Source organism: Oryx dammah, unplaced genomic scaffold (assembly GCF_014754425.2).
Source record: "Oryx dammah isolate SB20612 unplaced genomic scaffold, SCBI_Odam_1.1 HiC_scaffold_29, whole genome shotgun sequence".
Taxonomy (NCBI): domain Eukaryota; kingdom Metazoa; phylum Chordata; class Mammalia; order Artiodactyla; family Bovidae; genus Oryx; species Oryx dammah.
In genome coordinates, this window is record NW_024070213.1 from 38,413,806 (window position 1) to 38,440,096 (window position 26,291).

Below are 26,291 nucleotides of genomic sequence, written 5' to 3' on the forward strand. Positions count from 1 at the left end.
GCCCTATTGCTAAAAGAGTAGGCACTGAGGTCATCTTCCACGTCTTGCTCTCAAGCAGCCAGAAGTCTTCACAGGCCAAAGTCAGACTCAACAGAACCCCAGATAGATTTCTTATGAATGAAATCTATCATAACTCAGAAAGAGCCTCCTATAAATTCAGTTGTTAAAAAGGAGTATAACTGTATAAATGTGGCATAAACTTATCCAAAAATATCCAACCTGTGTCTGTTGTATAATTAACATGAACTACAAAAGAAAATTGTGATGCTGGAGAAGACTCTTGAGAGTCCCTTGGACAGGAAGGAGATCAAATTAGTCAATCCTAAAGGAAATCAACCCTGGTTATTCACTGAAAGGACTGTTGCTAAAACTGAAGGTCCAATACTTTGGCCACCTGATGCAAAGAGCCGACTCATCAGAAAAGACCCTGATGCTGGGAAAGATTGAGAGCAGGAGGAGAAGGGGGCAACAGAGGATGAGATGGTTAGATAGTGTCATGGCCTCATTGGACATTAATTTAAGCAAACTCCAGGTGATAGTGGAAGAGAGAGGAGGCTGGCATGCTGTAGTCCATGGGGTTGCAAAGAGTCAGACATGACTTAATGACTCAACAACAACAACGACACAAAGGAAAAACATTTGACTGAAAGCAAATATTAGCATGCTTATGACCCATTATGACTGGAGAGCTATTAAATGTCTTTCAAAAGAATTTGAATGACCTTTGTTGAGAATGTCCCTGAGATGCTTTATCAATCTTAGATGTCAAAAAAGCATTGAAGAGTGGCCTAACTTTTGAATTATTTTCAGGATTATAGTAACACAATACTAAAAAGGCTGGCCCTACAGTGCAGGAAAATAGTAGCTTGGAGACAGATGTATATTGTTCTGCCAGGTCAGTATGTGGATTTAATTCCCTTTCCTAGTTGGCTTCATTAAATTTCCAGGATGTCCTCTGAACGTGATCTTACCTGATACAAATGAGACATGATTTCTGTAAATATCTGAAATCAGCTTCTTACTACCCAACAGGTAATAAGAAGATTTACCTGGGGTAAATCTCTAGCGGGAAGGAGAAGCCTACTGCTCAGGATCAAGGAACAGATGAAAACATTCTTTTGGAGTTAAAAGGGAGAGGAGGATTATCTGTCTCCACTACTATATTAGTATTAAACCACATCCTAATTTTCTCTGCTCCTAACCTTTCTAAACATTTAACCTTACTTTTCTTGCCCTTACTTTTCACATACCAAACCATTACTATGATAAAGTTTTATTTTATCAAAGTAGATTGGAACCAAGATGATTTCATTAAAATTGTTATTTTCTGAGAAAATGGGAAATACCAATTCAACCTGAGAACTTCTATGTGGAAGGGAAAATAGAGGCTGTGTTTTACCTGAATAATTGTAATAAAAGCTATATCTGCCAGTATTCTTTCCTTTTCCCTTTATAAATAAATTAGAATATTAAAAAATCAATTAAAATCTGATAAAAAGTACACGAGCTCATGTAATCCTCTTACTAGACAATAACTGCCATTTATATATTAAAATGAGATTATATAAAAATTTTATTTGTTTTACCCATTACAAATTTGCTTAATTTGTTTTTTTTTCTAATTATCTTTGTGCTTCTAAGTCCTCTTGTTAATCTGATCCAATTAACCAAGTTGTTGAAGCTGCGCTTATGAGACCTTCTTAAAGGCTGGTGATTTTGCTGGTAATTTGTCAAGGTATATAAAGGCTAGTGAGTTTGCCCCGAAACAGTATCTCCCAGGCAGAAATGGAAATAATCACCATGTTTAAACACGAAGCTGTCTTGGAAGGGAAGAGAGGACGGTGCAAGATATGAAAGACTTACTACCACTCCTTCACCCAGGAAAAGTTCAAAATACACTCCTTACTGGTCACTGGAACTTCTTCCGAATTCTTGCTCCAAAGTAAGAGGAGCAAGAATTATTCTAAGCTGACCTTGAATTCCATGAAATATAGCAGATGGCTGGCATATTCTAACTAATAACCAGTTTTTGTGAATTAAAATGAAATAAGTCAGTGAAAATAAGAACATTATTGATGATGATCTTTGATGATTTATATGTTTTAGCTGTTTGAAAAAGTCAAAGAAGTTTGTCCAAATGTGCATGAGAAGATCCGAGCCATTTCTGCAGACCTCAATCAGAATGACTTTGCCATCAGCAAGGAGGACATGCAGGAGCTTCTTTCCCACACAAACATCGTCTTCCACTGTGCCGCGACCGTGCGCTTTGATGATCACCTCAGGTACAGTCCCAGTCCCCTTTCAGGACTTGTATTAAACGTGTGTGTGCACACGTATGTGTAAGTGTCTTCATCATTTCTATTTTTAAAAAGAGATATTCTCAATGAAAACAAAGCAGTAAATCTTTTCCAGAATCTTACCATCCACAGATAACCATTTAATATTGTTAAGACCATCCATTTCAACTTTTCTTCACGCATCTGTAATATAATAGACTTATGTTCAGTTTCTCCAAAAAATGGAATGATGTTTTTTGCAATCTGTTCAGTTTTATTTTTAGATATCTTTCATTGTCAATTGATAATTTATTATAATTTGTAGTGACTATATGGCATCCCATTGTACACGTATATAATATACTCAGAGGGACATTGCTTAGATGTGTCACTGTTATAAACAGCTCTGCAATGAGCACCTGTGTATATACATTTTTCCCCTTCGGGTAAATTCCCAAAAGTGGAATTATTAGACACATGCCAGACATGTCCAGGTTATTAACAGTTTATATATTTTGACATATAATGCTAAGTTGCTTTTCAAAAAGGTGGTATGAACTTACACTGTTCTTGGGGATATGAGTGCTCATTTCTAACACAGTAGTACCCTATTACAATTCTTTAACTCTTTTTATCATTGTCAATATGAAAATGGAAATAGTATTGCATATTTTGTTTTTTATTTTTGATAATCAGAAAGGTTGAGAATGTTTAAATGCTGATTGACAGTTTATTCTTTTGTGAAATGTTTGTCTGTGTTCCTCACCTATTTTTCTCTTGAAAAAAATTTTTGGGGGTATATTTTAAGACTTCTTGGAAGATTTAGCATATTAACTCTTCATCTTTTATTAGGCTCAAAATATTTTAACAGTTTATAATTTGTCCTCAGCTCTGTTTTTATTATTTACAGTTTTCATAATTTCTTCTAGTATTTTAACTGTTTCATGTTTACATTTAAATCTGACTCATTTAAAATTTACTTACCTCTAAAGAATAATAGGAAAATTCTATAAAAATAAGTGTTGTGTGTGAGGTACAGTATTTTTTTAATATTAACAGATAGTTATTTTTTAAACAACATATATTAAATGATTTATTTTCATTTTTGTTTAAAAGAAAATAGTATATTAAATGCCTATTTCTAAATCATTTTTAATCTCATTAATTAGACTTTCTTTTCCAGTACCACAATATTTTAATGACTACTATTCTTATTTTATTAGGCAAGTATACACACATTTTTCTCTTTTTAAAGAATTTTCCTGACTATTCTCACCTCTTGATTAAGCTTAGAATAAATCTGCCAAGTTTGTTTAAGGGTTGTGAGTTTGATGGATATTACCTTGACTATGTAGATTGATTTAGAAAAATAGCATGATTTAGATATTGACTTTTCCTACCCAAGAACAATGTATATCTTCATTCAATTTTTCTCTTATAGTCCTTAATGAAGTTTCATAATTTTATTCATATAGAGCCTACTTATTAATTTGATATCTTTTAAATGTTCTTTTTTGAATATGTGCCGTTCTTCCACTGTAGACTCTAATTTTTGTTTCTATACAGGAAAGCTAGTGATTTTTTTAATGTAACTTTTAGAAGTGAACACCTTATTGAATTATTGTTCACCCCTGTTTTTTTCAGCTGCTTCTGTTTTTTCTCAGATATACAGTTATATAATCTGATAGTGATTTTGTGGTTGGCTTTGCAGTGATGGTATTTATTAACTATATTTTCCTCTCTAATTATAAGGCTGGAACTTCAGAGCAGTTAAGTAGTAGTGATTGTGAGCATTTTTCTTGACTCTGCCTTTAAAACCAGTGCTCCTTACTTATCACCATTAAGCATGACACAAGCTATCAAATTGAGGTATATATATTTTTAAATAATTTTCTTCTTTTAGTGAAATTATAAAAATTGAACCGGAAATGGGTATTGAATGTCATTTTAAATTTTTTCTATATATATATGTACACATGATCACATATTTTTTTTCTTTTATTGAGTTAGAGTAATAGGTTTCCTATTTGTAAGGCCTCCCCAGGCAGGCATTTTGCTTTTTTGCATTTCTTTTCCATGGGGATGGTCTTGATCCCTGTCTCCTGTACAATGTCACGAACCTCAGTCCATAGTTCATCAGGCACTCTATCAGATCTAGTCCCTTAACTCTATTTCTCACTTCCACTGTATAATCATAAGGAATTTTATTTAAGTCATACCTGAATGGTCTACTGGCTTTCCCTGCTTTCTTCAATTTAAGTCTGAATTTAGCAATAAGGAGCTCATGATCTGAGCCACAGTCAGCTCCCGGTCTTGTTTTTGCTGACTGTATAGAGCTTCTCCAACTTTGGCTGCAAAGAATATAATCAATCTGATTTTGGTGTTGACCATCTGGTGATGTCCATGTGTAGAGTCTTCTCTTGTGTTGTTGGAAGAGAGTGTCTGCTATGACCAGTGCGTTCTCTTGACAAAACTCTATTAGCCTTTGCACTGCTTCATTCCGTACTCCAAGGCCAAATTTTCCTGTTACTCCAGGTGTTTCTTGACTTCCTACTTTTGCATTCCAGTCCTCTATAATGAAAAGGACATCTTTTTTGACAGAATGTGGTCCACTGGATAAGGGAATGGCAAACCACTTCAGTATTCTTGCCTTGAGAACCCCATGAACAGTATGAAAAGGCAAAATGATAGGATACTGAAAGAGGAACTCCTCAGGTCAGTAGGTGCCCAGAAAAACATCTATTTCTGCTTTATTGACTATGCCAAAACTTTTGACTGTGTGGATCACAATAAATTGTGGAAAATTCTGAAAGAGATGGGAATACCAGACCACCTGACCTGCCTCTTGAGAAACCTATATACAGGTCAGGAAGCAACAGTTAAAACTGGACACGGAATAACAGACTGGTTCCAAATAGGAAAAGGAGTACGTCAAGGCTGTATACTGTCAACCTGCTTATTTAATTTCTATGCAGAGTACATCATGAGAAACGCTGGACTGGAAGAAGCACAAGGTGGAATCAAGATTGCCAGGAGAAATATCAATCACCTCAGATATGCAGATGACACCACCCTTATGGCAGAAAGTGAAGAGGAACTAAGAAGCCTCAACATTCAGAAAACGAAGATCATGGCATCTGGTCCCATCAATTCATGGGAAATAGATGGAGAAACAGTGGAAACAGTGTCAGACTTTATTTTGGGGGACTCCAAAATCACTGCAGATGGTGAGTGCAGCCATGAAATTAAAAGACGCTTACTCCTTGGAAGAAAAGTTATGACCAACCTAGATAGCATATTGAAAAGCAGAGACATTACTTTGCCAACAAAGGTCCGTCTAGTCAAGGCTATGGTTTTTCCAGTGGTCATGTATGGATATGAGAGTTGGACTGTGAAGAAGGCTGAGCGCCAAAGAATTGATGCTTTTGAACTGTGGTGTGGGAGAAGACTCTTGAGTGTCCCTTGGACTGCAAGGAGATCCAACCAGTCCATTCTGAAGGAGATCAGCCCTGGTGTTCTTTGGAAGGAATGATGCTAAAGCTGAAACCAGTACTTTGGCCACCTCATGCGAAGAGTTGACTCATTGGAAAAGACTCTGATGCTGGGAGGGATTGAGGGCAGGAGGAAAAGAGGATGACAGACGATGAGATGGCTGGATGGCATCACAGACTCGATGGATGTGAGTTTGAGTGAACTCCAGGAGTTGGTGATGGACAGGGAGGCCTGGTGTGCTGCGATTCATGGGCTCGCAAAGATTCGGACACGACTAAGTGACTGAACTGAACTGAACTGTTTTCCTAATTTTGTATGAAACATATATTTCTAGAAAAAGAATTACTTCAATGTCATCATATCCTTATGTTTATGCAGCTTTGTGTTCTATTAGGTAAAATTTAGAGTTTTAACATTTTTTTAACTGAAGTATAGTTGATTTACAATGTTGTTTTAATTTCTGCTGTACAGCAAAGTGATTCAGTTTTATATATATATATACATATATATGTATACATTCTTTTTTATATTCTTTTCCATTAAGGTTATCATAAGATTGAATATAGTTCCCTGTGCTTTATTTTAGAAACTTGTAATTTATCCGTCCTATAAATAATAGTCGGCATCTGCTAATCCCAAACTCCCATTTCATCCCTTCCCCACCTCTCTCCCCCTTGGCAACTTCATCTGTTCTCCATTGACATCAATTTTATATCTGACGTATACCTTTGCAATAGAAACATATTTATCATTCTATATTAATTGTTGCTCTCCTCTAGTTTATTTGAATTTTCTAACTTAAGGTAGATGCCTACTTTATGTTTTTTATTCTTTTAATGGCTGCTTAATAAGTCCCTTTATAAATTCAGAGGATTGTGATTTTTCTTTCCTTCCAGTTGATTTAGAATCAGATGACTTCTCAACATGTATCACAGGATTAATATGCACAAAAGGCATCATCAACATATAACATATTCCAAGTATCATATAACTGTATGGCCATGACTCATACTTTTCTTCCTGGTCCTTCGATGCAGCCACAAAAATCAGATGGATATGCCAGTTACTGCAGTAGGTGCAGCTCCAGCAAAACGGGATGTGATTTGCCTCACTGTATTTCCTTTTGCCTAACCTTCTCCAGACACGCTGTGCAGCTTAACGTCACTGCCACCCAGCAGCTTTTGCTCATGGCCAGTCAGATGCCGAAGCTGGAAGCCTTCATACACATTTCTACTGCCTTTTCAAATTGTAACCTGAAGCACATTGATGAAGTCATCTATCCATGTCCTGTGGAGCCAAAAAAAATCATTGACTCTATGGAGTAAGTTGGGTTCCATGGGTGGTTGGGGGTGAAGGGAGATGGACTTTTGTTCATTTATAAGGTAGCACAGTGAGATACCCTGGGAGCAGAATGCTTTGAAAAGGTGCCAGCTTCAGCTCCCTGACCTTGCTATTCTCTGTCCCCAGTGGGGAATAGAGTGCTTCTTGATGGAGGAGAATGGGGATAGAAAAGCTGTATTAGGTTGCTTAGAATTCCATGAGGTTCTTGAGAATACTTTACATGGAGGTGGTTTCTCACTTCTTAGTGAACTAAGCTTTGCTACTAGATTTATTTTTTTCAAGGGAAGTATCGGGGCTTCCCAGGTGGTGCTAGTACAGGAGACACAAGAGGTGTGGATTTGATCCCTGGGTCAGGAAGATCCCCTGGAGGAGGGCATGGCAATCCATTACAGTATTCTTGCTTGGGGAATCTCATGGACATAGGAACCTGGTGGGCTACAGTGCATAGGATTGCAAAAGAGTCAGACACAACTAAAGCGACTTAGCATGCACACAAGGGAAGTTTGCATACATAGTATGTAAACCTCCAGAAGAAAGGTTTTATCATTAGACTGGCAAAGGTTCTGTGACCTTGAGCAAATTTTTGGCCTCTCTGAGCCTTAATTCCTTCATGTGTGAAATGAGGCTAATAATAGTGCCTGTCTTTATAGCTGTGATGATAATGTGAGTTATACAAACAAAGCAGTTACTACAGCGCTTAATAGCAGTTAATCAAAAAGTTAATAAAGAAGAACTAATAGGGAAGAGAAATTTCTTCCAAGTCTGGCAGAAACTGTCGGTTTCTTGATCTGTTCAGCTGAGAGACACTTTCCTTACGATCCTATTATGCAGGAGAGACAAAAGTCTAGCATTTTTCTCTTTGGCCAACTAACAGGAACTATTTTCTTTTTAGGCCATCACTCTGATCTCAAAATAAGTGTTTTTCTGTTCTGCCTCTTCATTCTTGTGTTCCATTTACCAAATTTGCCTTATTTTGTTTGCTTTTTAAAAGACTCTGCATAAAACATATTATAGCAGAGAAAATATACTCTCACGGTGGATTTGTCAGATTTTAATTTTTTATAATACTGTATTTCTATTTTAGATATACTCTTTAGCTTTAGCTAAATCAAGAGTTTATTCCCTTCAGGGCAAACATTTTTATCTCATACAGCTCTGAGAACAGATATTTTTACCTGTCATTTAAAAATAACCAGGACAAAAGTAAAATGAAAGTCATTTAAAGGAGACAGAGGTTGCTTAAAGTTGCTAATAAATGATGATTTGCTTAACTGGTGCAAAGGAACCTTTCAGAGTCCAGAATTTTTCAGGATAGTTGGAGAAAAGGCACTGTGATGCCAAAGTCGGTGCAGGAAAGTTAAGGTCTAAAGCCTTGGCATGTTTTCAGGATGGAAATGATTTGTATGCTGTTTAGCCATCCTCTTACAGCTTCATCTTTTGGTAAATGTGGTGTTTATGGATGTGATAAGCCCATGAAATAAGAAATGGCAACCCACTCCAGTATTCTTGCCTGGAAAATTCCATGAACAGAGCAGCCTGGCAGACTACTTACAGTCCCTAAGATTGCAAAAGAGTCAGACCCAACTGAGAAAATGAGCACACATACTAGAAGCCTAGGAAAGGAGCAGACTTCTTTCTGTCCTTTGATTCTCCTGAGAGGTCACCAAAGAAAAAGGGAGGAAATGGAGATTCAGTTCACCCAGATATTCCATACCACTTTCTCCCTCCCACACTGTGTCCAGATGCTCAAACCCTCCCACACCCCATTTCAAAGAATAAGCTCCCCTCCCAGAGGAAGAGTTGATTTATTAACAGGCATTTTCCACTCCCCAGCATTATCTCTACTGGTAAAGGCAAGAATCAGCTACATGATTGATGACCAAACTGTAATGGACATTAGTACAAAATTTATGTCTGTCTGTCATGTACTCCTCTCCAACGAGAACAGTTATTTTAAAACATACATATATGTAGCCAAACAGAACTAGGAGAAAAATTATATTTCGTCTCAACAAAATACATTTCAATGCAGTTAAGGAACTAAAGCTAACTTTTTTTAAACAAAGAGAACATCATTACCACAGTTTATTTATTTAAATTTTTATACTCAGAACAACCTGTCCAGCACCATCCGTCTCAGTCTTACATTTGTGCCACAGTCACACAAAGTACTCACTCTCGCTCATATGTCTCTGCCTTGGCTCAGGTGGTTCTGTCTCTAGAGGCTACTTCTACCTCTGCTTCCTCTGGTAAGGTCTTATCCAGACATCAAAGCTTTCCTCTGGGAGCACATGGATTCAGGTGGTCATTCCCGTGCTCCCAGAGTGCCCTGTGCTCATCCTCATCATGACATTTAGCACAGGTCATTCTAAATGTCTGATTATTTGTCTGTATCTCCAGTGGCCAATGAGATTCTCAAACAAGAGACTGTCTCTTGTTCCTCTTGTTCTTCAATGCCAGCACAAAGTAGGAACTCAAATATTCGCTGAATGAATGAAAAGTTTTTGATGGAACTGGATGATCATTGTTCATACCACTCTGGCTAAGATGTGTTGTTGCTTGTTTGTTTAGGCAAAGCAGGAATAGACAGAATTTCAAGGCAAGCTGGTATTTGAGAGTGTGAAGCATAAATATAAAGCATACATATAAAATACATATATGCCCTCATCTTATCTGTGTGTTTGGATTGCTCTTTTTTTCTTCTTAAACTTGTAATAAAACCTATGTGTTAAGTTTGGAATAATGCTTTGAATAAATCCCAGCAGCCCCTCACCAACTAGACCATTGTTCATGACTGTTTCAACAATTCCTATATCAGATAGAATTTTCTGAAGTTTTAAAATGACAGCATTAAAGTTATTCTGAATAAATACTACTGCACCTAAATCCAGATTTAGTTGCTCTAAGAAAATATTTTTCTCTGATTTCTTCTCTATTTTGTAATTGGCCCCTGGTTAAAATAAAATTGCCCTTAGAAATTTTTATTAACAATAACCCTATGGGGTCTAACCACTGTCGTTCTGAGTACTGCAGTGGTCCTCATTTTCTACAAAAAATGGAACAAAGAGTTAAACAGCAAGAAAATCTTGAAGCTTTGTGATCAAATAAAATCTCTCATAAAAGAGTAATGAATACATTAATTTTAGATGGGGGAGGGGAAATCCTCTCACAATGTATGTATGCATGCTAAGTTGCTTCAGTCGTGTTTAATTCTTTGTGACCCCGTGGACTGTACAGGCTCCTCTGTCCATGGAATTTTCCAGGCAAGAATGGTCGGAGAAGGCAATGGCAACCCACACCAGTACTCTTGCTTGGAAAATCCCATGGACAGAGGAGCCTGGTAGGCTGCAGTCCACAGGGTCGCAAAGAGTCGGACACGACTGAGCGACCTTCCTTTCCCTTTTCACTTTCCTGCATTGGAGAAGGAAATGGCAACCCACTCCAGTGTTCTTGCCTGGAGAATCCCAGGGACGGGGGAGCCTGGTGGGCTGCTGTCTATGGGGTCGCACAGAGTCGGACACGACTGAAGCAGCTTAGCAGCAGCAGCAGCAGCCGCAATACTGGAGTGGGCTGCCATTTCCTACTCCAGGGGATCTTTGCCACCTAGGGACTGAACCCTCATCTCCTGCAGCTCCTGTATTGCAGGTGGATTCTATACCACTGAGCCACCGGAAAAGCCTCTTCACAATGTATATGTGTACCAAATCATCACAATATGCACTGTCTTAAAATGTTGTTCATCAGTTATATCTTAGTAAAGCTGAAAAAAAAGAAAAGAAAGTCACCCATAAAACAGTAAAATGAACCTTTGTTTTTCCAGAGAAGCAATTTAATGGGAATTACAGTTCTGGGAAATAAAAGAGGGTTTGCACTTTTTTGCCAGGAACTTTCCCAATTGTGCAGGCTGAAGAGATCCTGCTTGGCACTGTTAATAAAGGGAATGGAACTGTGAACCAAACCTGACACCTCTCATTCCTGCCCCGTACTTCTGTCCTTCTCAGCCCACCCCATCTTCTGTCCATCTCACAGCCCAACCCCTCCCTTCCTTCAGCCCATCTCTGAAAATCCAGAGTTACCTTTGTCCCTAACCATTCCCAAAAGATAAATTTTGATTATCTTATTATGGAAACTTTAGTATACATACATTTTCATAATAAATTAAGACTTGATGCTTTTAATTGGCCTTTCGTGTTCAGCAACTGATTATCTGTGCACTTGTCTTCTGCCCCTCATCCCAACAGAGACAATTTATGATGTAATGATGTCACCATTCTTATAATTTCTGCCTTTATATTTCCAGCTTCTACATAGTTGGTAATATTTACCTTTAGAAACTCATGTCTGTAAATGAATCAGGGATGACCAATAAACTCCAGTTTTCCAGAATAAAAGCTTAAGTGGAACGTTTATTTTTTAAAATGCTCATAGCTGACCCACAAGGACAGAAGTTTGGGGCTTATGCTTCCCATACTTTTTAGGCCAAGGTAAATCCTTTTAGGGGGGCTGTGTAGAAGAAAAAAGCTTTTACATCTGTATAAAACCTGAAGTATCTAGAGTTAGGAACCAGAAAAAATGGATCCATAATTACTTAGTGCTTTATTGAGCATGCTTAAAGCAATCTAGTAAATATGCAGTAAGAAGGGAAGGATTCTATGAATCATCATTCAGCAATTACTTGGAACAAAGGCACTTTCACAGACATTTAATTCCTTAACATAACATTGTAGGGTATACTATTATGGCTAATGTATTAACAAAGGAACACAGGCTCAGAAAGGTTAAATAACTCTTCACAAGTCTCTCAGCTAGTAAGTTGCAGAGACACAAGGATTTTCCATGGCCACATGATTATGGTCTTTCTAGTATATGCACAATACTTGGCCATGTGATTAAATGGTGCTTTCTTAAGACAGGGACTGTACTTTCAAGGAGCTCACAGTCAAATGCAAATAGAACAGAGCAGAATTACCTCAGAGGTGTGGTGGAGGAAATGGGATGTAGTAGGTTTGCTGGTGCTGAAGGACTCTAAAGAAAGACAGATGTGGGAGATAGAACTGGAAGAATATGTACAGTGGGGACAGGTCAGATGGGGCACACACTGGGCAGAGCTAGTGAAGGAGGAAAACCTAGGGCTTGCCTGGGACAGAGCTGTAAGCCCATTTTGGCATCACATAGGTTATATGTAGGCAAGCTGTTAGAGGTCAAGCTGGAAACATAGAATGGAGCCACACTGTGGACATTTTGCGTACCATGCAGAGGGTTATGTTTAATTCTACAGACAGAGAGATCTGTTGAGGGAGGAGGACTCTGTGTGTGTGTGTGTGTGTGTGTGTGTGTGTGTGTGTGTGTGTGTGTGAGTGAGTGTGATTTTGGCCCTTTGTTTCATTTTGTTTTAATCAAGGAAAGACTTTGATGAAAGTGAGCTTTAGGAACATGATGGCTATGGAGCAAAAGGCGATATGTTAGCATGGGGAGTCTCCAGAGGCATGGAGACCCATCACCCGAGATGAATGGTGAAGGGGACTAGAACCTTTCTGAATGGCAATACATGTAGAAAACCCCTATGTGTTTGTGGAAAGAAAAACCAATAGGGCATGGCTACTGCTTTGCCTATAGGCTTGCATACACCTTTTTTTGTTGTTGTTTTCATTCAGTTGCTAAGCTCTGTCTAACTCTTTGTGACCCCATGGACTGTAGCCCCCCAGGCTCCTCTGTCTATGGGATTTCCCAGGCAGGAATACTGGAGTGGGCTGCCATTACCTCCTCCAAGGGATCTTCCCAAACCAGGGATCACACCCACATCTGCATCTGCAGCCATATTCTCTACCACTGAGCCACATGGGAAACCCCTGTTTATCTATTCTAGGGGAAAGGAAAAAGCTAATTTTAGCATTTGTGCTTTTATTGTCAGGATTGTATAGCATTAGGATGGCATCTAAGCAGCTGACCAAAAAAAAAAAAAAAACCTGGGAATTCAGTGTACTTTTAATAGCACCAGACTTCAACATGAATCAGAGCAGGGTTAAATTTTTCTTAAATAATTTCCATGTTGTCAGGTCACTGGAACCAGAATATGTGCTCAATAAAAGTCTATAGGGTAATACAGAGGCCAAGTCACCACAAGCATTAGGCTCAGATATACCCTTCTCCCCAAGAAATGGTTCAAATTTACTTTGAAGCCAGTTAAATTTACTCTGAAGTCACCACCCAACTGAAGTTGGCCAACCTTTAGCCTTTCAGCTTTTCAGCACTTTTCACCACTGCCACCGGATACCTTAAGTTCCAATTTTTCTTCATTTCCTCAAAGACATCCCCTCTCTAACTTTCCCACAGTCTCCCCACAACCACACCTCCTTTTGAGTTCACCCATTCTCTCCTACCATTGTCCATCTCAGCTTCCCAAACTTTGGACAGCAGTGGCCAATCATGACTGTCTTTTGAAAGAGCACACATTTAGCTGGTTCCTGGGGAGAGTAAGGTGATTGGACACAGCGATTAAAAAAATATAATCCTTGCACTCCTGGACTCATTGTAAAGTGGGGAAACAGACATGAGCAAGAACTTTTGTGTTCAGTTGCTCAGTTATGTCCCACTCTTTGTGACCCCATGGAATGTACAGGTTCCTCTGTCCATGGAATTTTCCAGGCAAGAATAATGGAGTGGGTTGCCATTTCCTTCTCCAGGGAATCTTCCCCACCTAGGAGTTGAATCCTCATTTCTTGCTTTGGCAGGTGGACTCTTTACCCTGGGAAGCCCAAGCAAGAGCATATAGCATGATAATTGCAGTAATCAAGGGACAAACATACTCCAGGTCAGAGAAAAGACAGCAGAGCTCACCTTGGGGCAGGATGTCCAGTACTTACTCTCCAGAAAGCTTTTCCTGATACACTACTAGGTTGGCCCTGTTTGCTGCACAGGAAAATTGAGGAAAAATATATATTCCTCTTGCTATTTCATTCATAAATACAAAAATTATGAAAATAATGATATAAAAAGTTGAATAAATAAGTTTCAAACCAAAAAAGATGGTAATATTTAGAGGAAATTGTCTGAATTATGTATGTATGTGTGTGTGTGACTTTGCTTCTTTTAAAGCTATTTAAGTAGAAGTTTAGAATTTGGAGCCCATGAGTTCAGACATCTCCTTGAGTATCCCAAAGTGCTTTGACTTAGTCTCAGAAATGTGCTTTGGTTTATATAGTGTCCTTTTTTTTTTTTTTGAAAGGAAAACTTTGTGTATTTTTTAATTGTTTGATGTAGTTAAATATATAGTGTCCTTTTTTCATGCTAGTTTATTTACTAGTTTAAAGACAAGCAACAGCTCCAAATCAAATTTTGATAAAGGAGAACATGAACCAATTTTAGGTCCTGAAAAGGGCATCACTTAACCAATGAATGTCACATTAATCTCTTTGAACTGAAGAAATGGCAGGGTGAAATATGATCTGTTTGGCTATATTAGAAAAGATATTTTAAAACCAACTGTGATTCCTCTTGCTATTCCTCTTTCTAGATACATGCTTCTTGGCGGTTTTACTAAATATGTGTTAGCTCATTTTGTTTAATCAAATAGTTTTAAGTGTAGTTGTGAATGTTCCTATTTGTCCTCATCACTTGAAAATTTAGAACACATGCAATTATTGCTATTTTTCACAAGTGCCAGTGGAGGACATGAGAAAATGATACAGTAGAATATGGCGGAGCTACAAATAGTAAAGGCAGATCATCTACGGAGCACTGCAACTTCTTTTGCTTTGTGTTCTTGTGTTCTTAGTATTTTCCAAGATGAGCTAACTCACCAAACTTGGAGAAGCCTCCAAGTGTTACCTTTTTCATGCACACCAACAGCAGTGATAGCACGTGGTACCAGCCATGGGACATACAATCCGAGGGTATTGCTGGCTTCTGATGCTTTCTTAAACTTGTTTTCTTTACAGCTTTGTTAAAACTGGACTGTATTTGTTCAGACCTAGTTTTTGTAACCTGTATGTTTTTGTAGGTGAAAATAAAAATGGTCTTAGGTCAGTTAATCCACTGCTGACCCACAAATAAGATGAGGTAAAGGTAACAGTATTAGAAAGATAGAGAGGTGCCTAGATTGTCCCTCACTCTCTTCCAACACTCAGTGACCATGTGATTGAAATAACTTCTGTTTTTCTAAGTATTTGGAGTCGTTTTTAATTCTCAGACCTTCTCAGCCTTTGTCTTTTCAGTGTAAGCCAGAAGGCAGTTGATAGCTAGAAGATATTCAGCACTAATAGCTGCAAAGCAAGGAAAACTAGACCATAACAGACAGTATTCACACTCCTCTCCAACATTGAAATTGAGAGTTGTGTTTCTGAATGTCTTGGCATTAAGCACTTCTTAAATACTCAATAATTTGTCGTGAGAGGAAAACGATAACCTCTAATAAGATTTTTCTGCAATCAAAATAATATGATTGTGTTGGGTCCAATAAAATGGGAATAAATGTACCAATCACATTAATTATAAAATCACACTGACATGTCACCTAATTTTTAAAAACTGTATTATATCCAAAGTTTCACCAAATAGATCTACCAGCTAAGAGAAATATTCAATATTTAATCAACAATAATGTCATTGCTCTCAGAGAAAAACAGGTAGACTCTGGGATTATCAAAATGATTTTAACATCTATTTTTTTTTTAAAAAAAAATTAGGTTGGTGCCATGGTAACTCAGTTATTCATGATACAGATCTTCTTGAAGGTAGAGGTATTCAATAGTCACTGTATTAAAGTTGCTTCATTGTGCTATTCTCACCCCACTTGACAGACTATTAATAGCTATTAGAGCACTTTAAAACTCGTTGGAAATCTCTGGAAATGATTACCAAGTTATTAGCATAGACTCTAAACAGATCTTCAAAATACAGTGCGTGGATTCTAAAACAGATTGTAAGTTCTGATAAATGTAGTTGCCTTTCTTTGTTAAGGCATTACTGCTGCTGCTGCTAAGTCGCTTCAGTCGTGTCCGACTCTGTGCGACCACATAGACAGCAGCCCACCAGGCTTCCCGTCCCTGGGATTCTCCAGGCAAGAACACTGGAGTGGGTTGCCATTTCCTTCTCCAATGCATGAAAGTGAAAAGTGAAAGTGAAGTTGCTCAGTCATGTCTGACTCTTCGAGACCCCATGGACTGCAGCCTACCAGGCTCCTCCGCCCATGGGATTTTCCAGGCAAGAGTACTGGAGTGGGGTGCCATTGCCTTCTCCAGTTAAGGCATTACGCAGAATTTTAAACAAAAATCAAAGCTGAAGGTTTCAAGATTAGTGCCAAGGTTCTAACTGGACAATAGTGAATGAGAGGGGCTGCCACTGACACCTCTGATGATAGCCTCTCAAGTCCATGACCAAGGCAGCCAGCCCAGTGTTGGACACCCAACTGGCACTCACAATACATTCACTGAATGTACCTTGATAGGTACATTCCCTCTGAGAGGCTATAATTGAAGATAGAAATTAGCTCTATGTAATCAAGTAGCAGGGAGCTTCCCAGGTGGCGCTAGGGGTAGAGAACCCACCTGTCAATGCAGGAGACATGAGACACAGATTTCATCCCTGGGTTGGGAAGATCCCCTGGAGGAGGGCATGGCAACCCACTCCAGTATTCTTATCTGGAGAATCCCATAGACAGAGGAGCCTAGTGTGCTGCAGTCCATGGGGTCACAAAGAGCTGGACATGACTGAAGTGACTTAGCGTGTGTGCGCACACACACACAATCAAGCAGCAGACTGCATAACAACTGGATACATCTATTGAGACAGAAGGCCATAGGATTCAACTAGTAATGTTGGGCTAAGCAGTGGGGAAGATCTCATCCATCTTGAATCATGTGGATAGGTTCACACTCAAGCCTTGGTGTCCTTTGACAGTTCCGAATTTCAGAACTCGAGCTGGAAGGGGGAAGTTCTGTTTGTCGTGTCTCAGAATTTCTTTTTGGTATGTTGTCTGACACATGCTGACAACGTTCTTTTTCACTCTGACTACCTTTAGGTGGTTAGACGACGCTATTATTGATGAGATCACACCCAAGCTGATCGGAGATCGGCCTAACACATACACCTATACCAAGGCCTTGGGAGAAGTGGTGGTGCAGCAGGAAGGTGGCAACCTCAACATTGCCATCGTACGGCCCTCCATCGTGGGAGCAACCTGGCAGGAGCCCTTCCCAGTAAGCCCACTTGCCTGGATTCCACACTTTGCTTCTGAACCAGCATCCCTCCTGTCCAATTACTCTCTGATGTCTTTTTTTTTTTTTTTTTTCCAGTATAGATAGCTGAGTACAGCAAATGTGAGGACCAAAGTGCACGTTTGTTTCAGGATTTACTCACCAGCGGGCTCCTCTGATGATACACTGACTATCCTAGTTGGGTGGAGTCTTCAGTTAGTTTCTCAATAACTCTAGTCTCAAAATTCCCATGGGAAATAACTTTATTTCTTGGCTTCTCCACAATAGTTTAAATATACAAGAATGTTCCTGCTGGCCAAGTTGATAACATTAACAAATTGCCAGGGTAAATAGGAACAGCAAAGCTCAGAGAAAGTCCTCAGTTTAGGAATAATGATTTTTATCTGCATATATATACTTCTGTATCTTTTTGAAAGTACTTTGAATTATGCCATCTTTTTTTGAAGCAATTCTGTAAAATTTTGTACCAGATAAATCCAAGCTCCATTGCAACCTTTTACATATGAGTCGTCTCATACATAAAACTGGGCTAACCACACCCATTGTGGAGGGTTGATGAAATGAACAGTGTAGTGGTATGTCTACTGCAGTGCCTGGTCCCTAATAAAAGGCTCAACTAATATTAATCCCTTCAAGTTCTCTCTCATTTCCCATCTTATACATTTTGACTTTCAAAGAGAAACAGACATAATGAGGTCAACTGACTTGCTTTGGGCTTAGGAGACAAACTCATAAAGATGTTTTTCTCTAACTGCTCCTAAAGATAATATTTTCTCTACCATCTATAGCAAGCTAATACAAGTTGATCTTGAGATAGAATGAATGAAAGATGCCAAGACTCTTACAATTGTCAAGTAAGAGTCAATTTTCTGCAGACTATGTTTGAAATGTTCCCCTGAGAAGTTAAAATCAGGCCCAAGTAAGGAAAATGAATTGATTAGCAGATTATGATATTAAGATGAGATCCAATTTAGCTCCTAAGATGTCATAGACAGCTTGAAGCTATTCTTGATTCCTGCTATGAAATAAATGCTGGCAGAATTTTAATTTTTCCACAAACCAAGTGCAAAAATATCCAGTGCTTTCTCACTGATCTCTGTTTGTAATTTTGGAAATAGTGGACTAGACAGTTTATCGGCTGGAGTCTCATTGTTCTTGTTTGAAGTTTAAGATTAGACTGCAGATATTCCAAAGGTACTGTGATTTTCTGACATGTGGAACCAACTAGAGATCTTTTCCCTTTTCTCTTTTTAGGGTTGGGTTGATAACTTAAATGGACCTAGTGGGCTCATTATTGCGGTATGTATAACGGTGTGGAAATAATTACTTCAAATGTAGTGGAGGGACAGTAACGAAATGCTAGTATTGGCTTAGCTTTACTGATGCAAAACCATAAGCATTCCTTTACTCACTACAGTTGATGCAAATTATTTCAGTTTTGCTGATTGAAAAATAGAGGCAGAATGAAATTAACTATCTGTCAATATCATTATCAGGAAAATAGAAGTACTGTGATATCATCAATTGCCACTTAGGAGTTTTATTTTTGGATAGAATTTTGAGCCTCTAGTACCATGCTTAGTTAACACAAGATGGGGGTATTTCCTTCTTTTCGCTCTTTAACCATAGCTAGAATTAGGGATGTGATAAAACTCATATCCCCAACGATTATTAAATTTATGTGCATTTGGATAGAAAGTATATAAGTGCATAAATACATCAATATCTATTTCACAATATATCTAAGAAAGAGGACTACCAATTGGAGCAAGTTTTTCAAATATAAAAATTGATGACTATAGGAGACACTTTTCAACACTAATCCTCTCACAGACCAGGAGAAACATCAACCATTCCTTTGGGTCAGCAGACCTTTGTGTGCATCTCCCTGCAGTGAAGACTGATCCTGTGAGCTGCGGAGCTTTCCAGTTCACACTAAGCATTTTAGGCTCAGAACTACAACTCTTCTCTTTCAGACATTGAAATGGACTTCACGTCTTTAAATGAATTTAAATTTTGTTTGGGATCTCATGTTTCAGACTGTGCCTCTGTTCTTCACAGAACTAGATCCAACATGAACTACAATACAAATAAAAGGCAGTGAATTATGACTACTTGTCGAAGACAGCGACAATGAAATTCTTTCTGATTTCTTTCTCTTTCTGTTCCCTACCTGCCTTCAACTCTTGAGGCTTAGTTGGAAGTGAGTGTTCAGTAACTTAGAACATAGCTATTTTAACATGATCCCAGAGTGTTAACAAAGCTGCCACATGTATTCAGATTTTCTAAAATTTTCCAAATTGATTTCCCATATTCTGAAGGACAGGAGGAGAGCATGGCAACCCACTCCAGTATTTTTGCCTGGAGGAATCCCATGGACAGAGGAGCCTGGTGGGCTATAGTCTATAGGGTTGCAAAGAGTCGAACTTGACTGAAACAACTTAGCAGGCACACTTGTCCAAAGGAAGGTTAATCAGTTACAAGAAGACAGAAATTAGGAATATAAGAAAGTGCTGACCACTGCAAATTGATTTTGGAAACATGCAGGGTGTAAATAATCAATTACTTCAAAAAGTCAGTAAACTGGCTCCTTTGTTTATTGACATGGCATTTATTAACATGAACAATTCCTAATTCTTGCATCTATATAGCATCAGTGATCTGTGAGGTAAACAAAGATACTGAACAAAGAGTAAATAACGGTGGCCTTTTCCACAAGTAATAAAAAGTTTTTGTTAAGCAGTGGGATTTTATCAGTTTAAAAAGGTGTTTCTTAAACTCCTAGTTCCTATTATTTCTTGTAAACTAGTAGACTCTAGCTAAAAATGACAACATTTAAGAAATGGTAAGTTAAATTAAAGGGAAATTTGGGAAAACTTAATTCTTAGAATATCTTATGAATTAATTTTTAAGATATTAAATCTTATTCTTATTTTTTCTTTTATTCTTGGTGTTTATTAATTAGCTAAATACATTAAACTCCTCACAAGCTTGAGGAATTTCACTCTGAAGAAGAACCTGAGGATTACTGGTGGTTCTTGGAGATGCTGGCACTGGAACTTAGCTGGGGAGGTTGGATGGCCTGAGAGCAGTCAGTCTTGGCACGTTAACCTAGCAAGCAGTGAATCAGTGTTAGTTATTATTACTACCAGCATTGATACTATCTGTCTGATACATACCTTAGCCCCAGCTGTTACATAACGCCTGGTTCAATAATTTATGTCCTTTTTTCTGTGCAGGCTGGGAAAGGGTTTCTTCGGTCCATAAGAGCTACTCCGATGGCTGTGGCAGATTTGATTCCAGCAGACACAGTGGTCAATCTCACTTTGGCTGTAGGATGGTACACGGCCGTTCACAGGTGTGGAGTGGATACTTAAACTGGCTTTCAAAGATTTGATGAGGAGGAGGGTAACTATGTTGGGCACCTATTCAAAATATATGAATTTTACTGAAGAAGACCCCAAATGTGAGAGGGTATCTGTTTGGATATTTCACAGAGTTCCAATTATGTCATAATATAGGCATCGAGTTGTTTTATAAATACCAGTTAGTACTTGGTTGATCATAAAATAATAAATTCTTCAAATCATTTAACCATGAAATTCTCAATAATTGAAAAGCTTTTCTTTCTATTCAGCAACCTAAAATGCAGCTTCCTTTTTTAAGGCAAAGAAGATAAAAGTAGATGAAATGAGAGCATATTTTTCTTCATTTCTCAGTTCCTAATAAAACTCCAAAGTTCAGATCACCGTGTGTGTGTGAGAGAGGTATTTTCTAGTACAAAAAAAAAAATAATAGGTTGTTTGTATATTTAACTTTGTTAGTAAACAAAATTTTTATTAATTATTTGAAATTAGATATTTAGATGTTGTCCAATCCAACAGCGCTTCATTGGATTTAGGAAAAAACATAGCCCATATTTTTTCCCAGTAAAGACGTCAAGAAATTAGAAATACAATTTGCTTTGTCATCATCATGCTGCCTCCATTTGCTCCATGAATATGTCAGCCTATTGTGATTTTTGTTCTTCATACACATGTACACACACACACATTTGCACTTTTCCTAGTTTTCCATTTTGTTTTTAACCCAAAGAAGGAACAAAAGATGAAAGTGTTGTGTGGAGTGCCTGTGTGTCAGGCTGTGCTTAGTCGCTCAGTTGTGCCCAACTCTTTGTGACGCCATGGACTGTAGCCTGCCAGGCTCCTCTGTCCATGGGGATTCTCCAGGCAAGAATACTAGAGTGGATTGCCATGCCCTTCTCCAGGGGATCTTCCCAACCCAGAGATTGAACCCAGCATTTTAGGAGGATTCTTTACCACCTGAGCCACCTAAGAATGCCTTAGTCATGGGAATTATTGAAAAAAAAAAAAAAAAAACTTGTTTAAGTGTTATTTTCTCTATCTTTCTTTCATTAGTTCTCCATTTTCTTGTATTTACCTAACTTTTGTTTTTCAGACCTAAGTCGACATTGGTCTACCACTGTACATCTGGCAACCTCAATCCCTGTAATTGGGGCAAAATGGGTAAGTGCCTGTAGCAAGGTACCTAAGGAACGATTAGAGAATGCTCATTCACAATTAGCATCTGCCACAGGGAAAAACAAAGTGTCATGGAGCTTTGAGTCTAATGGGGGAAAAGACAAAACATAGGTAAAACCAGAAAAATAATTGCAAATTGTAAATGTGTAGAGTTAATTAGAATGCACTGTGGTATCTCAAAGAAAGGGACCAGTGAAACAGCGACATGATTGTGAGCAATAAGGACTCCATTGGCTATAGAGATTTAAAAAACAAATAAAGTCAAGCCAAAGTCAGTAATTATAAGCAATATCAGTGATAAAATATTTCTCCTGAGCCACTGTGCTCATGCACACAGCCCTCGTCCCCCTGGACATATCACTGAGAATGTGCCATGATGAATGGCCAAGTAGATTTAGAAAAGTCCAATGATACTAATTGGTATCATTGAGTCAGTGATACTCTTTATTAATTTAGGCAGTCAGCCATAGTGTAACCTTGAAAGTAGCCTGTTAAATTGAATTAGAATTAATCCTACATATGACAGAAAATTAGCTAACCAATCTTGTACTCTGCTTCTGATTTTCTTATGAATATCTGAAACTTTTAGATCATCTAATTGCTGTTTAGCTACTAGATGTTGAAAAAAATTAAATGTGCTTAATTTGTTAGAATATCTATTTCCAATTCAGAGCATTCCACTGTGCTATTCTATTTGCAAAGTTATTATTTCAGTAAAAGTAAAATGAAATTATCTATTACCATCATATCCAGTTATTTAGATCATATAGCAAAATAATTCTGGAAATATTTGGAAATAAAAATAAATCTCTATCTTAGTAACAGAATTAAGGTATCATTCATACAAAGAGGCATTAGCAGAAGTAACCAAGATACTTAAATTCTTAAATCAAAAGATGCTACATGTAAATTCCATACCTGGGATTCAAAATAGTCTTCTTCCTTGCTGAAAATTCTTACTGTCTATTTTATGAACATACACAATATAATAGTTGAAAGTGATCTTAAAAATAATCTAATGTGCTTACTTCTTTTGATTATGGTACATATAAAACTCTCATTCTGGTTTTTCTCTCTTTTCCTTGTTTTTAAATTGAAGTATACTTATTTATAATGTTGTGTTAATTTCGTGTATACCGCAAAGTGATTCAGATAGATAGGTAAATAGATATCATTCTGCTCTTAAAATAAATTTTGCTTTGACAGAAATTTCTGACTCAGTGAAAGTCAGACAATCAAATCACTGCAGCTTGTTCCATGTTACAGAGCCACGTATTAACTTTTTTCTTTATTTATATATATATTATTCAACTATAGCTGACTTACAGTGTTTTCGGTGCACAGCAAGATGATTCAGTTATACATAAACACAGATATTATTTTTAAATTATTTTCCATTATAGTTATTATAAAATATTGACTATAGTTCCCTGTGCTATACAGTAAACCTTTGTTGCATATCTAATTTCTTAAAATTAGAAATCTAGCTTTCTATTTGCCACGTACTAACTTTAACACTCAACAAGAAGGATAAAATTTAGAGGAAAGCCTTTCATTCACAAAACCATTAAAAACTTTGTATTTTTGAAATGAAACTATGGTACAATAAAAATTAAATTCTTTAAAAAATAGTCTAGTGTTCTCACTTTATTTTACACACAAAGCCCAGAGAGGGTAAATGATTTATTCATTGCACATGGGGAGCGGGAGCCAGACATAGAAGTAGATGAGGGGTATGAACATGTAATGATCACCCCACTAGGGATTCGTGAAGTCAACATGAATCCCTCTGGGAGGAAAAGACCCAGGATCAGATGTTTCTGGATAATCTTTTCTGTATGGAGTATATATTTTTCATACAGATTTCCAGGTAATATCTTTTACAGAGGACAGTAACCATATTATCATAATAATTGATAACTTCATCATAACTGAGTAATGAACTTACGCAACTTTGAAAATTCTACATAAATAAAATGAAAACTAAGTTCAAAAGAATGAATACCTTTTGAAAAGAAGTATTTGATTTGCAGATGTACATAAAAAGTTTCAAACCAGGTTTTATATAAGTAATGATATACTTTTTAAGATTATTATTTAAGAAAACTCTGGAGACAAGAGTAAAACAATTGAGTCTGACATATTGCCAGAGTAGTAGAAATACCAAAGAAGTAAAAGACTGGTATTTAAAATGAACCAACATGAAGGAATCCTAATTTTATAGTCTCTCTTTTACATAAATCTTTATAAAAGTTTAAGTAAAATGTTAAGAAACTTTCCTGATTGTTCTGCAAGTAATGATTCAACCAAAGAAATAACACCCCCAGGCTCTGTCTTGGGCTTTCTGAATAGACTAGATAACCCTGAAATTGAATTGAAATTTTAGTATTGACTAAAACTATTTTCCCAAGAAGTTGTTTTAGGGTAAAGTTTTCAAGTGAAAGATTCAGTTCTTAACCAATTTACATTGTTTAAATTTGCAGATGACCACTTGCCTGGTGTAAAATTCTTAGTATTATTCTTGACTCTACACAACAGATCCTTACTATTTATTGTTTTGACCCATTGCAAATACCATCCACCACAATGGGTGGCATTTACAATGCTCCTGGACTTAGCACTTAATCTCCCCCACTCTCACCCCTTCTCCAGGACTCCAAGTCTTGGCAACCTTTGAAAAAATCCCATTTGAGAGAGCTTTCAGGAGGCCATACGCTGACTTCACAACCAACAACATCACAACCCATTACTGGAATGCTGTCAGTCACCGGGCCCCTGCCATCATCTATGACTTCTATCTTCGTCTCACAGGAAGGAAGCCCAGGTGAGAAATGGAGACAATAGCTTTAGGAGGGTCTCTGCATGAAAGTTAAGGACTCCAGTCCTTTGCCTTCCCATCCCCTACAGATCAAAGTGACAACTGAATCACAGTTATGACTATATCTCTAAGGGAGTTAACTATATCTCTATATAGTTATGATTTTATCTCTATAGAGGGACAATCAAAGCAGTAGTAGTGGGAACCCCAAGGGAACCCTACCTTAATGTTAAGGAACTTGCTTGATGAATTCAGCAGGTAATCAATCACCTAAAAAGAAAAGTAACTGAGATTCTGTATCTGGGAGTTTGTAAATCGTTAGATTCAATCCCTGGGTCGGAAATTTCCCTTGGAGGAGGGTATAGCAACCCACTCCAGTATTCTTGCCTGGAGAATCCTGTGGACAGGAGAGCTTGACAGGCTACAATCCATAGGATCACAAAGAGTTGGATGTGAACTCAATGATTTAGCAGGGTGGTTAATCTTACAATGTACTACAATGGTAACAGCCTCAAATACACACAAGGGGTGATGCATGACAAGCTCATTTTAATTCTCACAGCAACCCAAGGAGGGTATTCTCATCCCAGTTTTACAGATGAGGAAATGGAAGTTAGAGGAAGAATTTTAAGTAGTCTCAGAGGAAGAGACAGAGGAAAGATCTGGAGAAATCTGAACTGGACTTACTGCCACGTGGAGATGAGTGGAGAGAGTAGAGGGAGCAAAGTGGAGTGTCGATGCTGGGTGACTTAGGGCATGTCCCTTTCTACTCTGGTCTCACTTGAATAATACTTTGTGTGTAATTCCTGCCATCAGAAGCATGATGTTAGCCTCTTTTAAAGGAGAAATTCTCAGTGTGTTTATTTCCATTCTTATTAGTAGAGCAAATGAGTGATGCTTAGGCAATGTAGAGTTTATCCACCCTTTCAGAGATCTTCCTTAGAGTTCATAACTCATTGTCAGTTTCTTCATGAGTAAGGTGAAAAGGGGGACACTATGTTTGTGGGAAAATATTTTTATAAGGGGCTTATTAAATAAAGATGGGAAAAGAAGGAAAACCAAACACTGCTGACATCAACACTGAAGCCTTTAAAATATATCAGGGTTGGAAGGAGACCTGGATGAAGAGCCAAGTTCAGGAAGTAGAAAAGAAAAACACAGGAGGAACAAGGCCAGTAAAAATCTTTATGTATTTTGTTTGTAAGAAATTTAATTGTAATATTCATGGGAAATGATTATTCATTTGGTTATAGGAATCTTAAGAATAATCTTTATGGCAGAAAGTGCTAGAATCCTTCTGGACTCTCTCCTTCCCCAAGTGTGTTTGTGTGTAATCACTTATGCATTTACAACCATATGTATGGTTTTGCTTTGAGGTAAGTTGTGTCTCTATGTAGGTTTAAATCAATCCTACATACTTTCTTTTTCACTTGTATTCCATGAAAATCCAAGTCATTCTGCTAGTACTGTCTTTTTCACCCCCATTAAAAACAATGGGACAAGTATCAGTGCACATGCATCCTTATAGAATGTGCCTTTGGGTCTGTGGAGGATGCTGAGGGGTAGGCTTGCTAGACTGGAGGGTACACTCAACATGGATATTATGACT

At 37.7% G+C, this 26,291-nt stretch overlaps 1 protein-coding gene across 2 annotated transcripts in view; it reads left to right on the top strand.

Moving 5' to 3' along the window:
• Positions 1 to 26,291, top strand: part of LOC120858522 (fatty acyl-CoA reductase 2) — a 178,056-nt gene that overhangs the window by 138,793 nt on the left and 12,972 nt on the right. For both annotated transcript variants that reach the window (XM_040234625.1, XM_040234624.1), the window contains exons 3-9: positions 2,107 to 2,282; positions 6,910 to 7,089; positions 17,128 to 17,305; positions 18,578 to 18,622; positions 20,563 to 20,681; positions 21,782 to 21,849; positions 24,517 to 24,688. In XM_040234625.1, coding sequence (XP_040090559.1) covers positions 2,107 to 2,282; positions 6,910 to 7,089; positions 17,128 to 17,305; positions 18,578 to 18,622; positions 20,563 to 20,681; positions 21,782 to 21,849; positions 24,517 to 24,688 — 938 coding nt within the window. The remainder of the gene's footprint in view (positions 1 to 2,106; positions 2,283 to 6,909; positions 7,090 to 17,127; positions 17,306 to 18,577; positions 18,623 to 20,562; positions 20,682 to 21,781; positions 21,850 to 24,516; positions 24,689 to 26,291) is intronic.